The sequence below is a fragment of the Moschus berezovskii genome, chromosome 20, assembly GCF_049115385.1.
Source record: "Moschus berezovskii isolate FMDL1 chromosome 20, NW_MosBer_1.0, whole genome shotgun sequence".
NCBI lineage: Eukaryota > Metazoa > Chordata > Mammalia > Artiodactyla > Moschidae > Moschus > Moschus berezovskii.
In genome coordinates, this window is record NC_142479.1 from 33,290,099 (window position 1) to 33,308,500 (window position 18,402).

The following is an 18,402-nucleotide window of genomic DNA, read 5'->3' on the forward strand; positions in this document are numbered from 1 at the left end:
CTTGATGGACATGAATTTGAGCAAGTTCCCAAAGTTGGTGATGGATGGGGAAGCATGGCATGCTGCAATCTATGGGGTCGCAAAGAGTTGGACACAACTGAGTGACTGAACTGAACTGATCTACCTTATCCACAGTCTGTGCTTTTAAACATGATAATTACTCCTCATGAGAGGCAGTTTGTTTGTAATGGAATTTTAAAAGTTTGAAAGAAGCAGTGGAAAGGGGGTTAGTTGGAAAATTGGCAGAGCCCAGAGACTTCAGGAGTCAATTTGTTTACTGGTTGGAACAGGAACACAAGTAGCTTACTGTTGAGTTGCAGTTTTTATCATGTGAAATTATACAGCTTTGCTTTCTTGTGGTTTAGGACTATTTTGAGGAGATGAGTCTATTAATTTTCAACGAGATGGGTGTTCATTTGTCCAATTTTTTGAACAGTCTTATTCCAAGGGTTTTCAACACTTCAAGAGGTGCATTAAGAAACTTATAAAGTGACTTTTATAACTTTTACTTGTCACAGTTATTGAGTGTATTATTGGCACCAAGTTTTGATGTGGCCCAGGGATTGTAAATAGTCTGTATTTTGTTACCCTCTGTGAAGAAAACTGAGCACCGAAGAATTGATGCTTTTGAACTGTGGCGTTGGAGAAGACTCTTGAGAGTCCCTTGGACTGCAAGGAGATCCAACCAGTCCATCCTAAAGGAGATCAGTCCTGGGTGTTCATTGGAAGGACTGATGCTGAAGCTGAAACTCCAATACTTTGGCCACCTCATGTGAAGAGTTGACTCATTGGAAAAGACCTTGATGCTGGGAGGGATTGGGGGCAGGAGGAGAAGGGGACGACAGAGGATGAGATGGCTGGATGGCATTACTGACTTGATGGACATGAGTTTGGGTAAACTCTAGGAGTTGGTTATGGACAGGGAGGCCTGGCATGCAGCGATTCATGGGGTCGCAAAGAGTCGGACACGACTGAGCGACTGAACTGAACTGATCCATATAGATGAAATCCCTCTGAAGATGTATACAGATGAAAAACTATAATTTTGGGAGCCTTGGACTCACATAAACACAAAATATGTTTTGTGCATTCTGTTTTTATTAATAAAAGTTTTTAATAGAATGAAAATTTCAATTGTTTTTTAAAGTATTATTTATATGTGGCAAAATGTAGGCTAAAATTCTCCTCTCTTTTTTTTGTAATTTTATTTATTTATTTATTTTTAGCTGTGCTGGGTCGTCTTTGGTTTGTGTGGGGTTTCTTCTAGTTGCAAGGAAGCAGGGTCTACTCTGGGAGTAGGGTCTGTTCTGTGTTGCTGTGCAAAGGCTTCTCTTTGCACTGACTTGCTTCTCTCGTTGCATAGCACAGGCTCTGGGCACATGGCCTTCATTAGTTGCAGCACATGGGCTCCGTCGTTGCAGCTCACAGGCTCTCTAGAGTGTGGGCTCAGTAGTCTTGGCACACGGGCTTAGTTTGCCACAGCATGTGAGGTCTTCCTGGACCAGGGCTCAAACCCATGTTGTCTGTATTGGCACATGGATTCCTATCTGCTGCGCCACCAGGGAAGTCCTTCCTCTACTTGTAACTGTTTTGTAGAGTGAAGATTGTATCATTGTCTGTTTAGAACTTTATCGAGAGTCTACCATTTAAGAAAACCATGTCCCTGTCCAGGTATTTGAGTTACCAATGTGGTTACACATTTATATATTATTATTTTATAAATTAATTTCTAATTGTTCTTTATAGTTCTGTAAGGATGTACGTGTGTGTGTATCCAAAACTGAGTCAGAAGTGTGTGTGTATAGCTTTCAAAAATTGTGTGTACAGTTTACATTATCCATTTTCAGTATGGTTAAGGGCATTTGCTTCGTTGGCGGCTCAGACTGTAAAGAATCCACCTGCAATTCAGGAGACGTGGGTTCAATCCCTGGGTCAGGAAGCTCCCCTGGAGAAGGGCATGGCTACCCACTCCAATATTCTTGCCTGGAGAATTCCATGGACAGAGGAGCCTGGCAGACTATAGTCCATGGGGTTGCAGAGAGTTGGACAGGACTGAGCGAGTAAAACACACAAGGGATATTTACAAATAAAAGGAGGGTATTGAGTATGAAACGATGAGAACTACCATTATGTGCTATCCTCTCATACGTAATGATTTGTTTATTGTGTATTAAATTCCTATAAATTTGTGGGTCTGTATCCCTAACTATTCGTAATGTTCCATTTTCTTTCTCTAATCCTGCTTCAGTGCCTTTTTATTTCAGTTGCTCTAGCATTATAATCTGTTTTGATTATATGTAATCAAAATATATACTGGAGTGGGTTGATGGATATATATATATATATATTTGATTAAATATAGTAGGACAAAGAATAAGAAAACTAATATTTATTGAGAGCTTGCTGTATATTAAGTAGTGCTCTTTTATATGAATTAGCTCATGTGATCACAATAACACTAAATGTTACCATATTTTATCAAGTGTAAGATAATTTGATGTTTTCTTGATGTTATCAGGAAGTGTCAATGAAAAATTTTCATATACTACATTATTGCTTCCTGGGAAACAACTGTTCTTTCAAGAAGTCATCAATTTCTGAGAGGTTAAAGTGTGAAAAAATTTATTTTTAGAACCAGTGAAATAGGTTTTCATTATCTTCACAGTGGAAGAAACAACCAGAGTTTGTCTGAAGATAACATAGTTAATTGGCTTCATAGCTCATGTCTGATTGAGATCTTTTAAATTTATTGTTGCATTTATTAATTTTCTAAGCATTTACTGTTGATATATAGCAATAGTTATTTTTGCTCTAGGTTCATGGTAAGTACCGTTTTTTCAGGGAGTTGCCCTTTGCAATATAGATTGATCATCCCCAAGTTATGTTCACAATTATTGGGTAGACCTCTCTAACTGGGTCCATCTCTATAGAGTCCTCCCATCGATGCCCCTCCCTGCGGGAGAGTGTACTTCCTGACCCTTGGCTTATTTATGAGACTTGTTTTGACCAGTGTGGAAAGTGAATGGAAGTGATAAGCTATATCTGAGCAGAAGCTTTTGAGAGTCATCTGGTTCAGTCATTCCTTTTTTTCCTGTCTGCCATATGAACAGCATGTTGCAGATAAGGACTGCACTTTCAGTCTCAGTATCTGTTATGATTATAGTGACAGATTTTTCTAGAGTGAATCCACTCTTTAAATACTGGTAGAAATCCTGCTTGGTCTTAGTATACTGTTACTTTATATGTGCAGCTAGACTTCGTTTCCCTTTTTTTTTTATTTAATTGTGGTAAAGTATACATAGGGCTTCTCTGGTGGCTCAGTGATAAAGAATCTGCCTGCAAAATAGGAGCCACAGGAGACGTGGGTTTGATCCCTAAGTTGGGAAGATACGTGGAGGAAAAATAGCAACCCATTCCAGTATTCTTGTCAGGACAATCCCATGAACAAAGGAGACTGAAAGGACTGTAATCCTTGAGGTCACAAAGAGTCAGACATTACTGAGCATGCCTCAAAGTATACATAACATAAAATTTACCATTTAGCTATTTTTTTAAGTGGGGCATTAAGTGCATTCACATTCCTGTGCAACTATCACCACATGAAGATCTCATGTTCATCTTCAGAACTTTTTCATTTTTCCAAGCTGAAACTCTGTACCCATTAAGTAATAACTGCCCTTTTCCTCCTCTCCCTAGCTCCTGGGAACCACCATTCCACCATTTATGAACTTGACTGCTTTTCTTACCTCATATAAGTGGAATCATACAGTATTTGTCTTTTTGTGACTGACTTCACTTAGCATGGGCCTGCAATGCAGGAGACCCCAGTTCGATTCCTGGGTCAGGAAGATCCCCTGGAGAAGGGATAGGCTACCCACTCCAGTATTCTTGGGCTTCCTTTAGCTCAGTTGGTAAAGAATCTGCCTGCAGTGTGGGAGACCTGGGTCCATTCCCTAGGTTGGGAAGGTCCCCTGGAGAAGGGAATGGCTACCAACTCCAGTATTCTGGCCTGGAGAATTCCATGGACTTTATGACCTGTGGGATCTCAAAGAGTCACCCTTGGGACGTGACTGAGCAACTTTGACTTCACTTTTCACTTTGCATAATGTCCTCAAGTTTCATCCATGTTGTAGCATGTGTCAGAATTTCCTTTCTTTTTAAGGCTGCATAACATTCCATTTTGTGTATGTAACACATTTTGTTTATCCATTCATCTGTCATGGACACTTGGGTTTTTTCCAGCTTTTGAGTGTTGTGAGTAATGCCATTATGACATTTGTGTACAAGTGTCTTTTGAGTCCTTGCTTTCAGTTCTTTTGTGTATATACCCAAGTGGAATTGTTGGATCATATGGTATTTATATTTTTGAAGAACCACCACATTGTTTTCCACAGTGGCTGCACCAATTTACATTTCTGCCAGCAATGAACAGTGGTTCCAGTTTCTCCACATCCTTTCCAAAACTTTTAATAGTTATTATTGACTTTTTTTTTTTTTTGATAATAGCTATTCTCATGGATTGGGCTTCCCTGGTGGCTCAGATGGTAAAGAATCTACTTGCAGTGCAGGAGACCCAGGTGGGATCCCTGGGTCGGGAAGGTCCCCTGGAGAGGGAATGGCAACCCATTCCAATATTCTTGCCTGGAAAATTGCATGGACTGAGGAGCCTGCTGGGCTACAGTCCATGGGGTTGGAAAGAGTCGGACAGACTGAGTGACTTAACACTTCATTTCATTCTCATGGTAGTGAGGTAGTATCTAATTGTGCTTTTGATTTGCATTTCCCTAATAAATGATGTTGTGGAGCATCTTTCATGTGTTTATCGCTCGCGTGTGTAGATCTGGTTTGGAGAAGTCTGTTGAGGTCCTTCTGCCCATTATTGTTAAATTGTAGGAATGTAGTCTGGTTATTAGATACTTGACTTGTGAATGTTTTCTTCTGTTCATTGGGTTACCGTCTCACTCTGTTGATTTTGTCTGATGCACAGAATTTTGAACTTTGATGAAGCTCAGTTTATCACAGTTTCTTTCATTGTCTGTGCTTTTGGTGTCACATCCAGTAAATCAGTGCCAAATCCAATGTTATGAAGCTTTTCCCCTGTTTTTTCCCCAAGAGTGTTAACTCTTCGGTTTAGGTCTTTGATCAGTTTTTAGCTAATTTTTGTGTATGTTTTAAGGTAAGTATTTGCTGTTAAGTCACACTGGCTTATAGTTTTCTTATTCTGTTCTTATCTGATATTGGTGTAGGTTTCCATCTTTTGTTTTTCTTTTCTATAACAGTGCTCTCCAGTTGTAATATGGAGACCCCTGGGTGTTCTCAAGATCCTTTCATGAGGTCTGCAAAGTCAAAACTATTTTCATAACAATAATAAGACATTAATTTGCCTTTTTTTACTCTCATTTTCTTCTTAATGTGCCGTGGAGTTTCCCAGATATTGCAGTACATGTGGATTGCAACAAATTGAAGACAGAGCAGTGGGAGAAAACCCAGCAGTCTTCAGTTGAATAGACTTGCAAAGATAATAAAGCACTGCCACTCTTCTTACTAAATTTTCTTGTAGCTATTTTTCATAAGACTATTTTGAGTATGAAATGGATTTATTTTTATTTTTCAATGAATTAATAAATATGTAAATTTTTCTGCTTTACTTTCTAATATGGTAAATATTAATAGGTATAACTCACATAAACAGAATTTCTTTGGGTCCTCAATAATTTTTAGTGTAACATTGTCCTGAGACCAAAACATCTGATAGCCTCTGCTTTAGAACAGTTAACAGAAAATACGTGCCTTTAAAATATTTTAAAATACACTGTAATATTTTGCATTTGGTCCTTAACTATTTATTTCAGTTTCTTCCTTTTTGATCTATTTCAGTTTCTACAGTTTCAGTCAATTTTGGTTATTTGTGTTTTCCTAAATTAAACATTCATTTTTCTAGGAATTCAAATTATATTTGTAGAAGATTTTAATAATAAAATACTTACTAAAAATCTCTTCTGAACTTGTAATTATGTCTCCTTCCCCTGCCCCGCCCCCCAATGTTGTTTATTTGCTATTTTTCTCTTTTTTTCCTTGATCAGACCTGGCAAAAGTTTGCCTATTACATTACCTTTTACAAGAATTAACTTTCTGATTACTGGTCATTCAGTTATCTTTTAGTTTTCTATTTTGTTTATTTTGTTCTCTGTTGTTTCCATACAATCTTTGTTCTTGTCTCTTCTTCTTACACTCTTTAGTTGAACATCCTTTTTGTTTCCTAAAACATTTATTAATGGCTATAAATTTTTCCATAGTCCTGCTTTGCTTGCCATAGGCTTTGTTATTTGCTGACTCTCGTATATTTTTTAACGAGCTTATAATTTTTATTTTGATTCCTTTTTTTTTTTTAACGCAAGAATCATTTAGAATTGTAATTTCCAGGTATCTGGTTTTTTCCTTCCCATTTGCTATTATTGATGCTAATGCATTTTGCCTGTGAACATGGTCCATGTGAGACTTCTGCTTTTTGTAATGTCTTGACATTTCCTTCATGGCTTAATACAGGTTTTGTGACTGACCCAGGTATATTTCAAATGAAAATATTTTTGTTTTATGTAAGGTACTGCACACACTTGTACTGTAATAAACACTTATAAACATATATATGAATATATATTCATGTTCATGTGTATAGTCATACATTCAGTTATTTAATAGACACAAGCAAGTTGCCATCCGTCATGACAATCTTTTTAAATTTTTTTTGAAGTGTGACTACCTTTAGGTGGGGCTTGTACTCTTTGGTTAGCTATGGTTTCTGCCAGTCCCTACTGATTACTATAGGCTGCATCTCTCAGGCTCCAGAATGAGTTTCCCTTTCCTGTCCAGACTTAACTGTATTGTTCAAGTCTGTACCCTTTCTCACTTGTTATCTATTCGATATTTTTCTGAGGATGGTATGATAGTTTACCACGATGGTTACAGTTTTCTGGTTTCTCTTTTTAAATAAATTTTATTTAAAAAATGTCAATTTTGTAAAGATTCATTAGTATCTTCCTGGGTTGTTCCATTTTTGCCTTGACTTAAGATTTGTTTAAATTAATATTGCTCTGTTCTTCCTTTTTTAGCCTGTTTGTGCTGTGTCTCTCATCATCTCTTTATTTTCAGCTTTTCTGAATTCATCCATTCATTTACTTGTTACTTTTTTTGTATCTGTTGGATATAGCAGTGTTTTGTCCTTGTCTTTTAAATAGGTGATTGTGATGTTTGGACTTAACTCTTGTCATTTTGTATTTCTTGTTTACCATGCTTTCTTATTAGTCTTACTTATTTATTTCTTATTTTTTCTTCTGTTTGTTGGATTAAGGTTTTGTTGCTGTGGTGATGGTGGCTGTTCCATTTTACCTCCAAGAGTTTCACGTTCTGTTATTTTAATGTTTACCCTTAAAATTTCAGCACAATAATTAAACTTATATTACTCTAATGGTGATTAGAATATTCACATTCTCTCTTAATCAAAAACCTTAGCAATTTTTTCCCTCCTTCTCTTTTCTCTTTTTCTGCTAGGTTGATTGCCTCTGAGATTTTAGTAGGTTTTTTTTTTTTTAAACCATTCATGCATTGTTGATTTCTGCATCCTACTTCTTTGTACTTCCAGTGGTACTTTCTTCGTACTTCCAGTGGTATTTTCTTGAGTAATTCTTTTAGAGAGTATCTGTGGGTGATAATCTTTAAATCCTTGCAGATCTACAGATGTCTTTATTTTGCCTTTACTCTTGAAAGATAGTTTGGCTACATACAGAATTTCAAGTTCAAAATCATTTTCCTTCCAAACTCTAAAATAATACTTTGTTTTCCTTTTATCTCAATTATTTCCAAGTGGAGGACCCTGGTATCAGTCTAATTCTTTGTAAGTAAATCATCACGCTCGGCTTCTTTCCCAGGTGTTGTTAGGATTTTTCTCTTTATTCTTGGTGTTCTAAACTTTGAGCAGTCGTGTGTTCGCTTTTCTTAATTAAAGGCAGAAATGAAATCTTTTAGTATGCCTTTTCCAAAAAAGGCAGAATATAACATGGGTCACCTGCACTGCTGCTTCTAATTCAGAAATGCCAGTTAATTCGTCTTTGTCTTGTGCTCTTTGTATCCTTTACATCAGAACATGTAGTACCCTGGGAACCATACCCATCTTTCTGGCATTCAACCTCTGGGCAATTTTGGTTTCTAGTCTTCTGTCTTCCTCAAGTTTCCAGTCTGTTGACAGTATCCTTTCTTATTTTCTAGCATGATTATGGATTTCTTTACTGTCATTCTATGGGTTTGGGGGAGGAGGAGGCTGCAGCATGTGTTAATCTGCCACTTCAAACCAGAAACTTTGCTTTGCTTTCCTAGCTCTGAGATCTTGAGCAAATTGTTTAATCTCTTAGTTTTAGTTCCACATTTAAAAAAAAAAATCTCTATAATATTTAAATATTTATTTTAAGGACCAAAACTACCTTAAGTGCCTAGTACATTGCATGCACAGAATAGAAGTATCACAAACAGTAGCTGTGAGTGCGTGCTAAGTCACCTGTTGTTACTCACTCTGCGACACTGGACTGTAGCCCTCTAGGCTTCTCTGTCCGTGGGATTCTCCAGGCAAAAATACTGGCATGCATTGCCATGCCCTGCTCCAGGGGATCTTCCCGACACTCTGGGATTGAACCCATGTCTCTTGAGTCTCTTGTGTTGGCAGGCAGGTTCTTTACCATTAGCACCACCTGGGAAGCCCAAATGATAGCTGTATTGCTACAATAAAAATAATATCTTCTTTGTGTGCAATAGCTGGCATCATTAATCACTAGTCATCTGGAAGTTTCTTGTACTGTCTCCATCCCACTTTGTGGTAGACTGTTGAATTTGGTAGCTTGGCTTTCTTGAGACTTTTTAATGGAATCTTGATCTTCATTTTGGGTTGTGGCCTTTAACTCAGAATCATTATATTAGAAAAAATTTTTATGAAAAAGGCAGTAATAACCATAATTATATTTTTGCATTGTTTTATTTGATTTCTATACAATCTCATTGAACCCTTTTTAGTCATTTTTAACTGACAATTTCTGATTAGAAAATGGTAAAAGCTTTACTTCTAAATTTGCTATTAAATAACAAAATTAGCTTTCTGTTTTTCTAAAACCATATGCATCTTTCTCATTCACCGACAGGCTTTGATATTGCTTATTCTAGCTTCACCATAAAAACCATTAAAAAAAGTTTTTTCTTTATTTTCCTGTTGTGTTTCAGTGTGTGTAGTCAGACAAAAAGCAATAAACTTATTCTTGGATTTATCAAAAACTGAAAATAAAATAGATCAGATCACTTTCTGAAACAAAATTACTTTATTAGTTTAGTAATAATTTGAGGCTACTTTAAAGATAAGAAGCAGCATTTGGGAGGAGATTCATTTCCTGCCTTTGGGTTTTATCTGTAAGAACTACATCTTCAATGTCAAGAGATTGTGTATGTATAACTGAACTCTAATAAAGTCTGTACTGGGGGATACTGCACACCTGACTCGGTCATTATGATTATATATTAGGTGCCAAACTGTTGCTTGTCTTTTGAAAAAAGTACATTACCAAGTGTATTTCATTAAAATTTGGCTTGTGTGGGGAGAAGGATTAGAAGACCTTCAACTATTGATTATAAATGTGCTGGTTACTACCGACAGGGTTAATGATGTTCCTTTGGGAAATAAGTGGAATAAATTGTAGTTTTCCTTTTATTGGTAAATTAAGCAATAATTGGAAGATATGTTATTATAATAAATGTTTTTATTAGTACTAAATCTTACAAAATGTTTTTCTACCACTCTTTTTGACTGACACAGCATAGGATATTGAGAATCATGTTTGAGGGTTTTTTCCCCCTTTAATCCTATACATGAATATTAAAGAACTATTCTTTTCCTTATGAGGAGTCTAAAATTACACTTTTATTTATATTCCTTTTATACTTCTCCCACTTTTTGCTTTTCATCCCAGAGAAATTGTCATATGAAATAATGTTTTTACTTCAGAACAGCATACTTTATGACATTTTCTTCTCTATCTCTGTATGCTTGTGCACATGTGTGTTTGTCTTTCGGAAACTCTGACATCTCTGACAAGGAAAGAACTATTATGCATGTAGTAAGATTCATTTTTGAAACAGAATTGTTAGCCATACTTCTCATTTCAAGGCACATTCACATTATCAGCCTGCAAAGACTGTTTTACTTTATCAGTTTTCCTCTTCATTCCCTCTCCCATTCCCTTTTAAATATACTCTGATATTTGATATATATGTTTGAATATGTATTTATCCTTTTGTATTGTTGGGGGGAGGCTGGTCATTGCTGTTGTTGGCCATGTTCCATGGCTTGTAGAATCTCAGTTCTCTCCGACTAAGGATTGAAGTGGTCACGGCAATGAAAGCCCAGAATCCTAACCACTAGGCCAACAGGGAACTCCCTGGACAGAGTTTAAAGCAAGGCCAGGATCAACTATGTCAGATATTTCTGAGAGGTCAGATAAATGCCCGAAGTATTGTTTAGGCTTAACAGCAAAGGTTTTATAGAGAACAGTTTCGCTGGAGTGGTAGGGATAGAGGCCAGGCTATGCTGGGGTTGAGGAATGAATGTGAATAGAGGCAACAAGGGTAGACCACTTTGGCTCTAAAGGGATGCCAGGATTCTTAAGGTGGCTGTTTGGGTCAGGGGGGGAGAGATCTTTGTTTTCTTACAGGAGAGATTTGAGCCTGGGTTCTGGCCCACTTAAGGTTTTTAGGTTTTGTGAGAGGGTTGTAGGAGTTCTTTTTTTGATGTTTGTCTTCGAAGATGCCAACATCATAGATATCACTCAGAAGGGGAAAAGATAAAGCCATAGTGGAAGCATGTTTGCAACCATGAAAACAAAAGATTGTTGTCCCAGACTGTACCAAGAACTCCAACAAATCATTGAGGAAAAAAAAAGAACCCAAATAGAAAAATGTACAAAAGACATAAATAGGGTTTTCACAACAAAGGAAACTTTAGCTGACTAATACATGAAAAGATGTTCAGCCTTGTTAATGATAAGGTAAATGCAAAATAAAATAATTTTATGTCCATAAAATTGCCTGAAGAATAAGATGTTCCATAATATAAAATGTTCCCAAGGATAGAGTAGTAAGAATTTATACACTGTAAATGGGAATGTGAATTGTTTAGACTACTTGAGAGAATAATTTGTCAGTATTTATTGAAATTGAAGATAATCCTACAGTGTAGCAGTTCTGCTCCTAAATGGTTGCACATGTGTATTAGGACACATGCACAATGAGGTTCGTAGCTTTTTTGTTTGCAGAAAGGGGAAACCCAGGTGTTCATCAGCAGAGGAGTGGATGCTAGTTCATATTCCATAAAATAAAGCAACATCATTTAGAGATGTAAACTGTGGAGGAGGTAAACTATTCCTCTACCCTACTAGAGACTCCAGCTGGCACTGACATAAGATAGATAAGCAGGAGGAAAGAATAGGAAATTCTTTTACATGTATATGGGAGCCTTCACAAGAAAAAATAAAAACCCAAAGAAGTGAATAGACTAAGGGCTTGTATAGTAGGTTAACAAAGGGAGAAATTGGTGAAGAAGTAAAATTTGGAGCAGACTAAAGAAAGAGTTACGTAAACAAGATCTGTTTGTATAGCTTTCTCCTGGCCTTGACTCCCCCATATCTGGTGATAAGAATGTTTCTAACTCCTAGTATAGGGAAGGCACCTTTATTTTATTGAATTTTATTTCCTGCTTTAGGGAACAAAAGGAAGATCAGAGTGTCCTTGCACCTGCTGTTTCTCAAGTGTCTTTAACTCAGAATATCAGAATGTCAAAGCAGCATGTTTTCAGGTAGCATGTCTTGAGCACCTTCAGTATGTAGCAAAACTAAAGTAAGACTATAAACAAAATTCAGAGTAGAACGAATAGGAGATGAGATTAGGGAAGGATGTATAGGGATTTCTTAGGCTGGATAGTGAATTCACAGATGTTATTTTTTGTACATAACAATTTTTCATAATAGTTTTGAAAGGTGGCAGTAATCTGTAATGTGTGTACAGGGCCTTGACAAAGACTTAAGAGGTTTAAAAAGAGATGAGCCTGGATGTAGTTGGAGAAAGAAGATAGACTTGACTAGTGAAAAAGAAGAATTGGTAGGTAGCATTAGGGCCCAATTACAATTAGAAAATAAGAAATTATATTTTCCAGAAGTGCTCGGCAGGCCTAATACAGACAATACATGGTTGGATTGATTCAGGACTGGGTTTGTCAGATGAGTGCAGAAGATAGGCAGTATAGCAACGGAGTTAAGATTATTGGCAAGAATAGTTGACAATTTACTATAAAGATTCTAATAGAAAATGAAATTATTTTATCCATAAAATCAAAGAAAAGATACAGTGGAAATAAGTGATCAAGAGAACTACTGTATTTCTTCAAATCTAAAACATTGTAGGTTGCACTGTTATTTTATGTGAAAGTGTTAGTCGCTCAGTTGTGCCCAACTCTTTCCGACTCCATGGACTGTAGCCTGAGAGGCTCCTCTGTCCTGGGATTTCCCAGGCAAGGGTACTGGAGTGGGCAGCCATTCCTTTCCCCAGGGGATCTTCCTGACCCAGGGATCAAACCCAAGTCTACTGTATTGCAGACAGATTGTTTACCTTCTGAGCCACCAGGTACCCCTAAAAGAACAGTATCAAATATGAGTCTTTCTTGTCACTTAGAATTCTAATTATGTATTTAGTACATGATACAGTATTGAAGAGTTCTTTTAGTCTTAATTAGATACAGATTTTTAAATTTAGGTTATTCTTAAACATACATAAAAAGCAAAATATAAGTGAAGTTAGTTGCTTAAGGGATTTCTAAAGCTTTTTCAAGTCTACAGTCTCTTTTGGACTCGCTTTTTCACTCAGATTATGTATTTCCACACTATATCATTCTCTCTGGCATCAAACCTGATGGTTTTAAGGAGGGTATTTGGAGGTGGTGAAGTAATAACCCCAAGTGGCAATCAAAAGTAAATTATCTCTACAAAACTGCATAATTTTAAGAAACGCAGCATAAACGCTCAGTGATGCTCATTCTTCAAGTTTTGACGCTGATACTTTTAATATTTACACACGCAGGCAGTATTATCAACTAAGGTATTAAGAACACCTCTGGTTCAACAGTAATTAGATGACGCCACTGATCGTAAGCTGTATCCCATGTCAGCAGTGTTAAAACGTGAAGTAATGCACATCTTATGTTCAGCGAAATTTGGTAGAAGGGTAGTGATGGTTATTAAGTGGGTTGCCCAAGTTTATAGTTTCAGAGCTGAGTCAGTTGAAGATGATGACAAGAGTGACCATGAGAGAGGGTGGCTGAAGTAGAGAGGAAACCATCAGTAAATTGCACTCAGATATGATACGACTAAAAGGGAAACTTAAAAACCTTTTAAAACATAACTGGAGATGAGGAAAACAAGGTCAGTATTTGTGGCATGGGTTATCTGGGATGATGATCATGCCAGAGAGATGGCATGATGTTCCTCAGTAGAGAGGAAGACTGAGCTCAAGTAATAAAGGGCTCTTACCCTGGTGGCTCAGAGGTTAAAGCGTCTGCCTCCAATGCGGGAGACCCGGGTTCGATCCCTGGGTCGGGAAGATCCCCTGGAGAAGGAAACGGTAACCCACTCCAGTATTCTTGCCTGGAGAATCCCATGGACAGAGAAGCCTGGTAGGCTACAGTCCACGGGGTCGCAAAGAGTCGGACACGACTGAGCGACTGAACGGAACGGACGGAAACTGAGAGAAGAGTTTAAGTGTAGCACAGTCATATAGTATGAGCTTCATAGGAACAGGGATTTTTACCTACAGTATATGAAACTAGAATCAGGAGGACACAGCTTCCTAATCTGAAGTACAGGGTGTGTGAGCCGTGAGCAGCTTCAAAAGAAAGATGTCCTTAGAGAAAAGCCAGTTTTTAGTCAGGGAGATAAAAGAAAAATTCATCAGAGAGGATGAGGGTGGGGTTTCTAAAGGACTCAGTGGGAAGGTTTGAGACGGACAGGGAGGCCTGGCGTGCTGTGATTCATGGGGTCACAAAGAGTCGGACACGCCTGAGCAACTGAACTAAAAACACACAAGAAGCAGTGTGGCCATCAAATGAGAGGAGGTGGTTATTGGGTGGCTTCTTGAGTAGTCAACAAGGACTACACATGGGTGTAGTCTTATAGTTTCCCCATACCGTTAAATATTGTTGAAAGCAGATTTTCAATGGGCTAGAGAACTTTCTGTTGAAGAATATACAGTTACTTAACCAATCTTCTTTTGTTGAAGGTGCAGAGAAGTCCATTCATTCGTTCCTTGCTGTCATCTCCCATCATCCAGTGTTGACTATAGCATCACAGCAGAGGACTCCCTCAAAAAGAAAAGAGTTCTGTCTAATCTCATGCTTTGGGGCAATGTATTTTCATTTATGGTTGCTAGTAAAATCACTCTCAGTTCTAGAATGCCCATTTCTAGCTATGCCACAGCTCCCATGGTTTGTGAAGGATTCAAATGTACGCATCCTCCATTTTCCTGTGTTTTGGTGTCCTGAATATGAAACCTTAAAGAATTTTAACACACAAAAGAAAACATGTACACCTTTTAAATATTCAGCAGACTATGTTTTTCTATTTCAGTTGTTGCAGATTGAATCATACTGTACTACGACTTCATATAAATTCCAATTTCATATTTATTAAGCACAGTGATAAACATAAAGTGGAACATAGTGTACATGCTTTTTTGGTGAACACTTTGGTTTAATTGTAATACTCCAAGGGGAAAAACCCTATAGCTACTATTTTCACATAACTTAATTTTCATTTGTTTAAATATAAGCATTTCTTTTGCCCACTAATCTTAAATATTAGCATAGTATTAATAATAATAGTGATAGTAATGATAGCTAATATTTATTGAGCTCTTCTTTAAGCCAGACACTTGCAAAGTACTTTTACATATTATCTCATTTAATCCTCAAAACCACCTTGTGAGGTGGTACCACTGTATAGATGAGTAACACCTGAAATAACACAGCTAGTAAGAGAGAACAGTTTGAAAGTCAGATTCCTGAGCTTACACATGTGACCATTATTCTGCACTTCCTCCTTCAGGAACTCTTAAATTTAGAGGCTGACATGTTTACAGTTATTATATATCTTAGTTTTGTTTTATTCATAGGGCACATGTACGAAATCTGTTTCTTTTCTTGCTGAAGTCAGTAAGATGAAACCTTCCCTGACTTATGCACGAGAACCTTTTTCATTTTTATCTTCTCTTGCATATCCTTCTTTTTCATGGAAACCAGACTAAATTTGTCCTAACATTTGTATTAATATTGTAATTTAAGAATATCTCTTAAAACCTAGAAGGACTTGACCTTTAAAATATAGTCTTATTGATTCTGCATTTAATTTTACCATCTCTAATATGAATCTGAACTGGAGTTTCTTATGTTTGTTACGTGGAAGATTTTAAAATGTTACTTAATACATGCACTGATTTTTATATAGAATCACTATTATTGAAACAAAAGTTTTTTTGCTGCTATTTTCAGTTTTTTAAGTTATCTGTGTTTAAACAATGAGCATTTTAGCCATCACCATTAATAATCATTTTAAGTTCTTTTAGCTAGAAAACAGAGGTGAACTTCCAAAGAAGATAGTCCTCCCTGAGTTTGTCAGCTAGTTTCAGTCACTTCTTCACCCACCAGTGCCCTTGGAATCTGGGGTGTAAGTTGGTGGATAGGTGTGTGAAATCACTGTCTCCGTGTGTTATCACTCCTGTAAGTAAGAGCAGCTGATGTTTCCAAAGGCCAGATTCCATCTTTCCAAACAGCTATAAACATGAAAACAAAGTCTCTTTAGATGTCTCAAAATGTGTGTACCTTTTTAGATTGGAGAGGCCGTTCTCTTCTGCTTATTCTACATTATATAAACATCTAAAAAATAGCCTTGTGTTTTGTTTTTCAAGTTCAGTAGTTCAGGTTGAAGCAACCAGTTTGAAAGTAATAGCACGTGAATGGTGACTGGAAGAGAGGTAGGAAAGCATAATAAAAATAATTGCAGAAGTCCAGCATCTGGGGATTTACTCTTCTAGTCAATCTTGAGGACACTGTTGACGCAATGATTAAGAAAAATAAATTTAGTATACGCTAATTAGACTGAGACATTGTTCCGATGGTTAGGATTTGGCACTTTTCAGTCAGGCCTAGGCTCCGTCCCTGGTTTGGGAACGAAGGTCCTGCAAACTGTGAAAAACAACAAACAAAATGCATTGGAAAGAATTTCATGAGATACGCTTACTAGAATATTTAATATTTTCATGTTTACAATTTATATTCTAATGAGTGAAAAATGTGTCATATCACATAACAGGTATATTTGATTTAAATGAGTAATACTTGTAATACACAAGTAATATACTTAGCATACTAGCACCTGACTCTATAGATATTAGGGCTTCCCTGGTGGCTCAGATGAAGACTCTGCCTGCAGTGCAGGAGACCCAGGTTCAATCCCTGGGTCGGGAAGACCGCCCCCCGGAGAAGGGAATGACAGTCCACTCTGGTATTCTTGCCTGGAGAATTCCATGGACAGAGGAGCCTGGTGGGCTGCAGTCTATGGGGTTACAAAGAGTGGCTTTCACTTTCCCTATAAATATTAGTTACTATTAATATTTTTTTAAACAATATCTCTTCCTCTAGTTGGAGTCAGTTTACTGTCACCAAAAATAAACTTGGTCTCTGCCTGTACACTTATTTTATTAAGTGTTCTGTTATTACTGCCTGGCTTTTGCGTATTAGTTTTACTCATCCGCATGGTCATAGAAAACTAGAAATAAGTTCGTTCATTTTGTTTCTTTCTTGCCATGGAAAACAAGCATGCACCAGTTGATACTCTACAGTTGAAAACCGCAAATGGCAATAGGCTAGAGAACTGTAGTTCTAGATCTGAGGATTATATTTTCAGTTAAAAATAAATTCATGAGTATTTTTTAAGATATAATTTGCACAACATAAATTGCACCCCTTTCCTGTGTTACATTTCCGTGTTGGCTAGGATATTTACAAGGCCTTAAACTTTTAGGCGAACAGTTTTTCCCAAGTATTCTAATTATATTTCTTTTCTTAGCTGCAAGTCTTTACTTTTGCCATGTGGTTACTACTTTCTGTACTCTTCTGGCATTCTCTGAAATTCCTTTTGATTACGGTCTAATGTCATATCTCTTTTTGGGAAGTCTTTTCTTGTTTCCTCAGACATTTAGTCTCACAGCCCCCTTTTTTAATCCCTTTATTATGTTGCTTATCATATTTATAATTATCTCTTTAGTTTTCTTTCCTTTCAGACCATTTATCTCTCAAGCATAGAGACTGTTCTTGTTTTTCTGCTATCTTCAGAAATTCGAACAATGTCATGGTAGGCTTTTTGGTACATATTTATTGAATTATTATAACGGCAAGTAGTTCTGGCAGTCCCTAATCTGTCAGCGTGTACTAGGAGTGTGATATATATATATTCAGTGTTGAATAATAAAATAATGTGCATTTTGTTTTGGGGAGTTATACCATTTTAGTATTGGAAGGCACGAATCCTCCCTGACTCAGCACATGTACATTAATATATACACACAAAGCAAATTGAAATTCATAGAAGCTGAATTACAATGTTGAAGCTGGGACTGAAAATCCGTGTTACCTCAGGTCCCATACTAATTTATTTTCTCTTATATCCTGATGACTTAAATTAAAAATTCATTTGTCTCCTAAGGGAAAAGACCTTGAAAATGTTATTTCATAATACTATATTTTTGACCATAAGTAAGGAATTAGTTGCCAACCAGAATACTGGAAAAGAACTTTTAAATTGGTTTAAACAAGGACATCATTTTCCTGTTTTATAGACCTCCGTGAGTGAAAGCCTTCAGAGGGAAGCTGCCAAGAAGCAAGCAATGAAACAGGTAAGGTGGAAAGGGTGAATTAAATGTATTTGGTGAAGTAATTATTTCAGCTCACATTTAAAGTATCAGTTTTGGGATCTGTGCAGCTGAGACTCCACAGTAAGTATGTATTAAATAATTTTATCTTGATGCTTGTTTTCTGAAAATGTGTAAGATGATTTGCATAGATTTCAGGTTTCTTGTATACATTTTAAGGGAGAAACACACACTGAAGAATTAGTTCCTTATTGCTATATTCTAGATTAAACCCATTTCTGCTTTCAGATGACTTAGTCTGACAGTGGGTTGCATGGTTTAATAATTCCTGCTAGTGTGAGCTGCCAGGATGCATCAGTTCCACTTCTGTGTATGTATCCAAAGAAAGTGAAAATACTAATTTGA

General features: G+C 36.8%; 1 protein-coding gene across 3 annotated transcripts in view; it reads left to right on the plus strand.

Moving 5' to 3' along the window:
* The window catches only part of NSRP1 (nuclear speckle splicing regulatory protein 1), a 46,733-nt gene that overhangs the window by 19,039 nt on the left and 9,292 nt on the right, over positions 1-18,402 (plus strand). For all 3 annotated transcript variants that reach the window (XM_055402736.2, XM_055402749.2, XM_055402740.2), the window contains one exon: positions 17,965-18,021. In XM_055402736.2, coding sequence (XP_055258711.2) covers positions 17,965-18,021 — 57 coding nt within the window. The remainder of the gene's footprint in view (positions 1-17,964; positions 18,022-18,402) is intronic.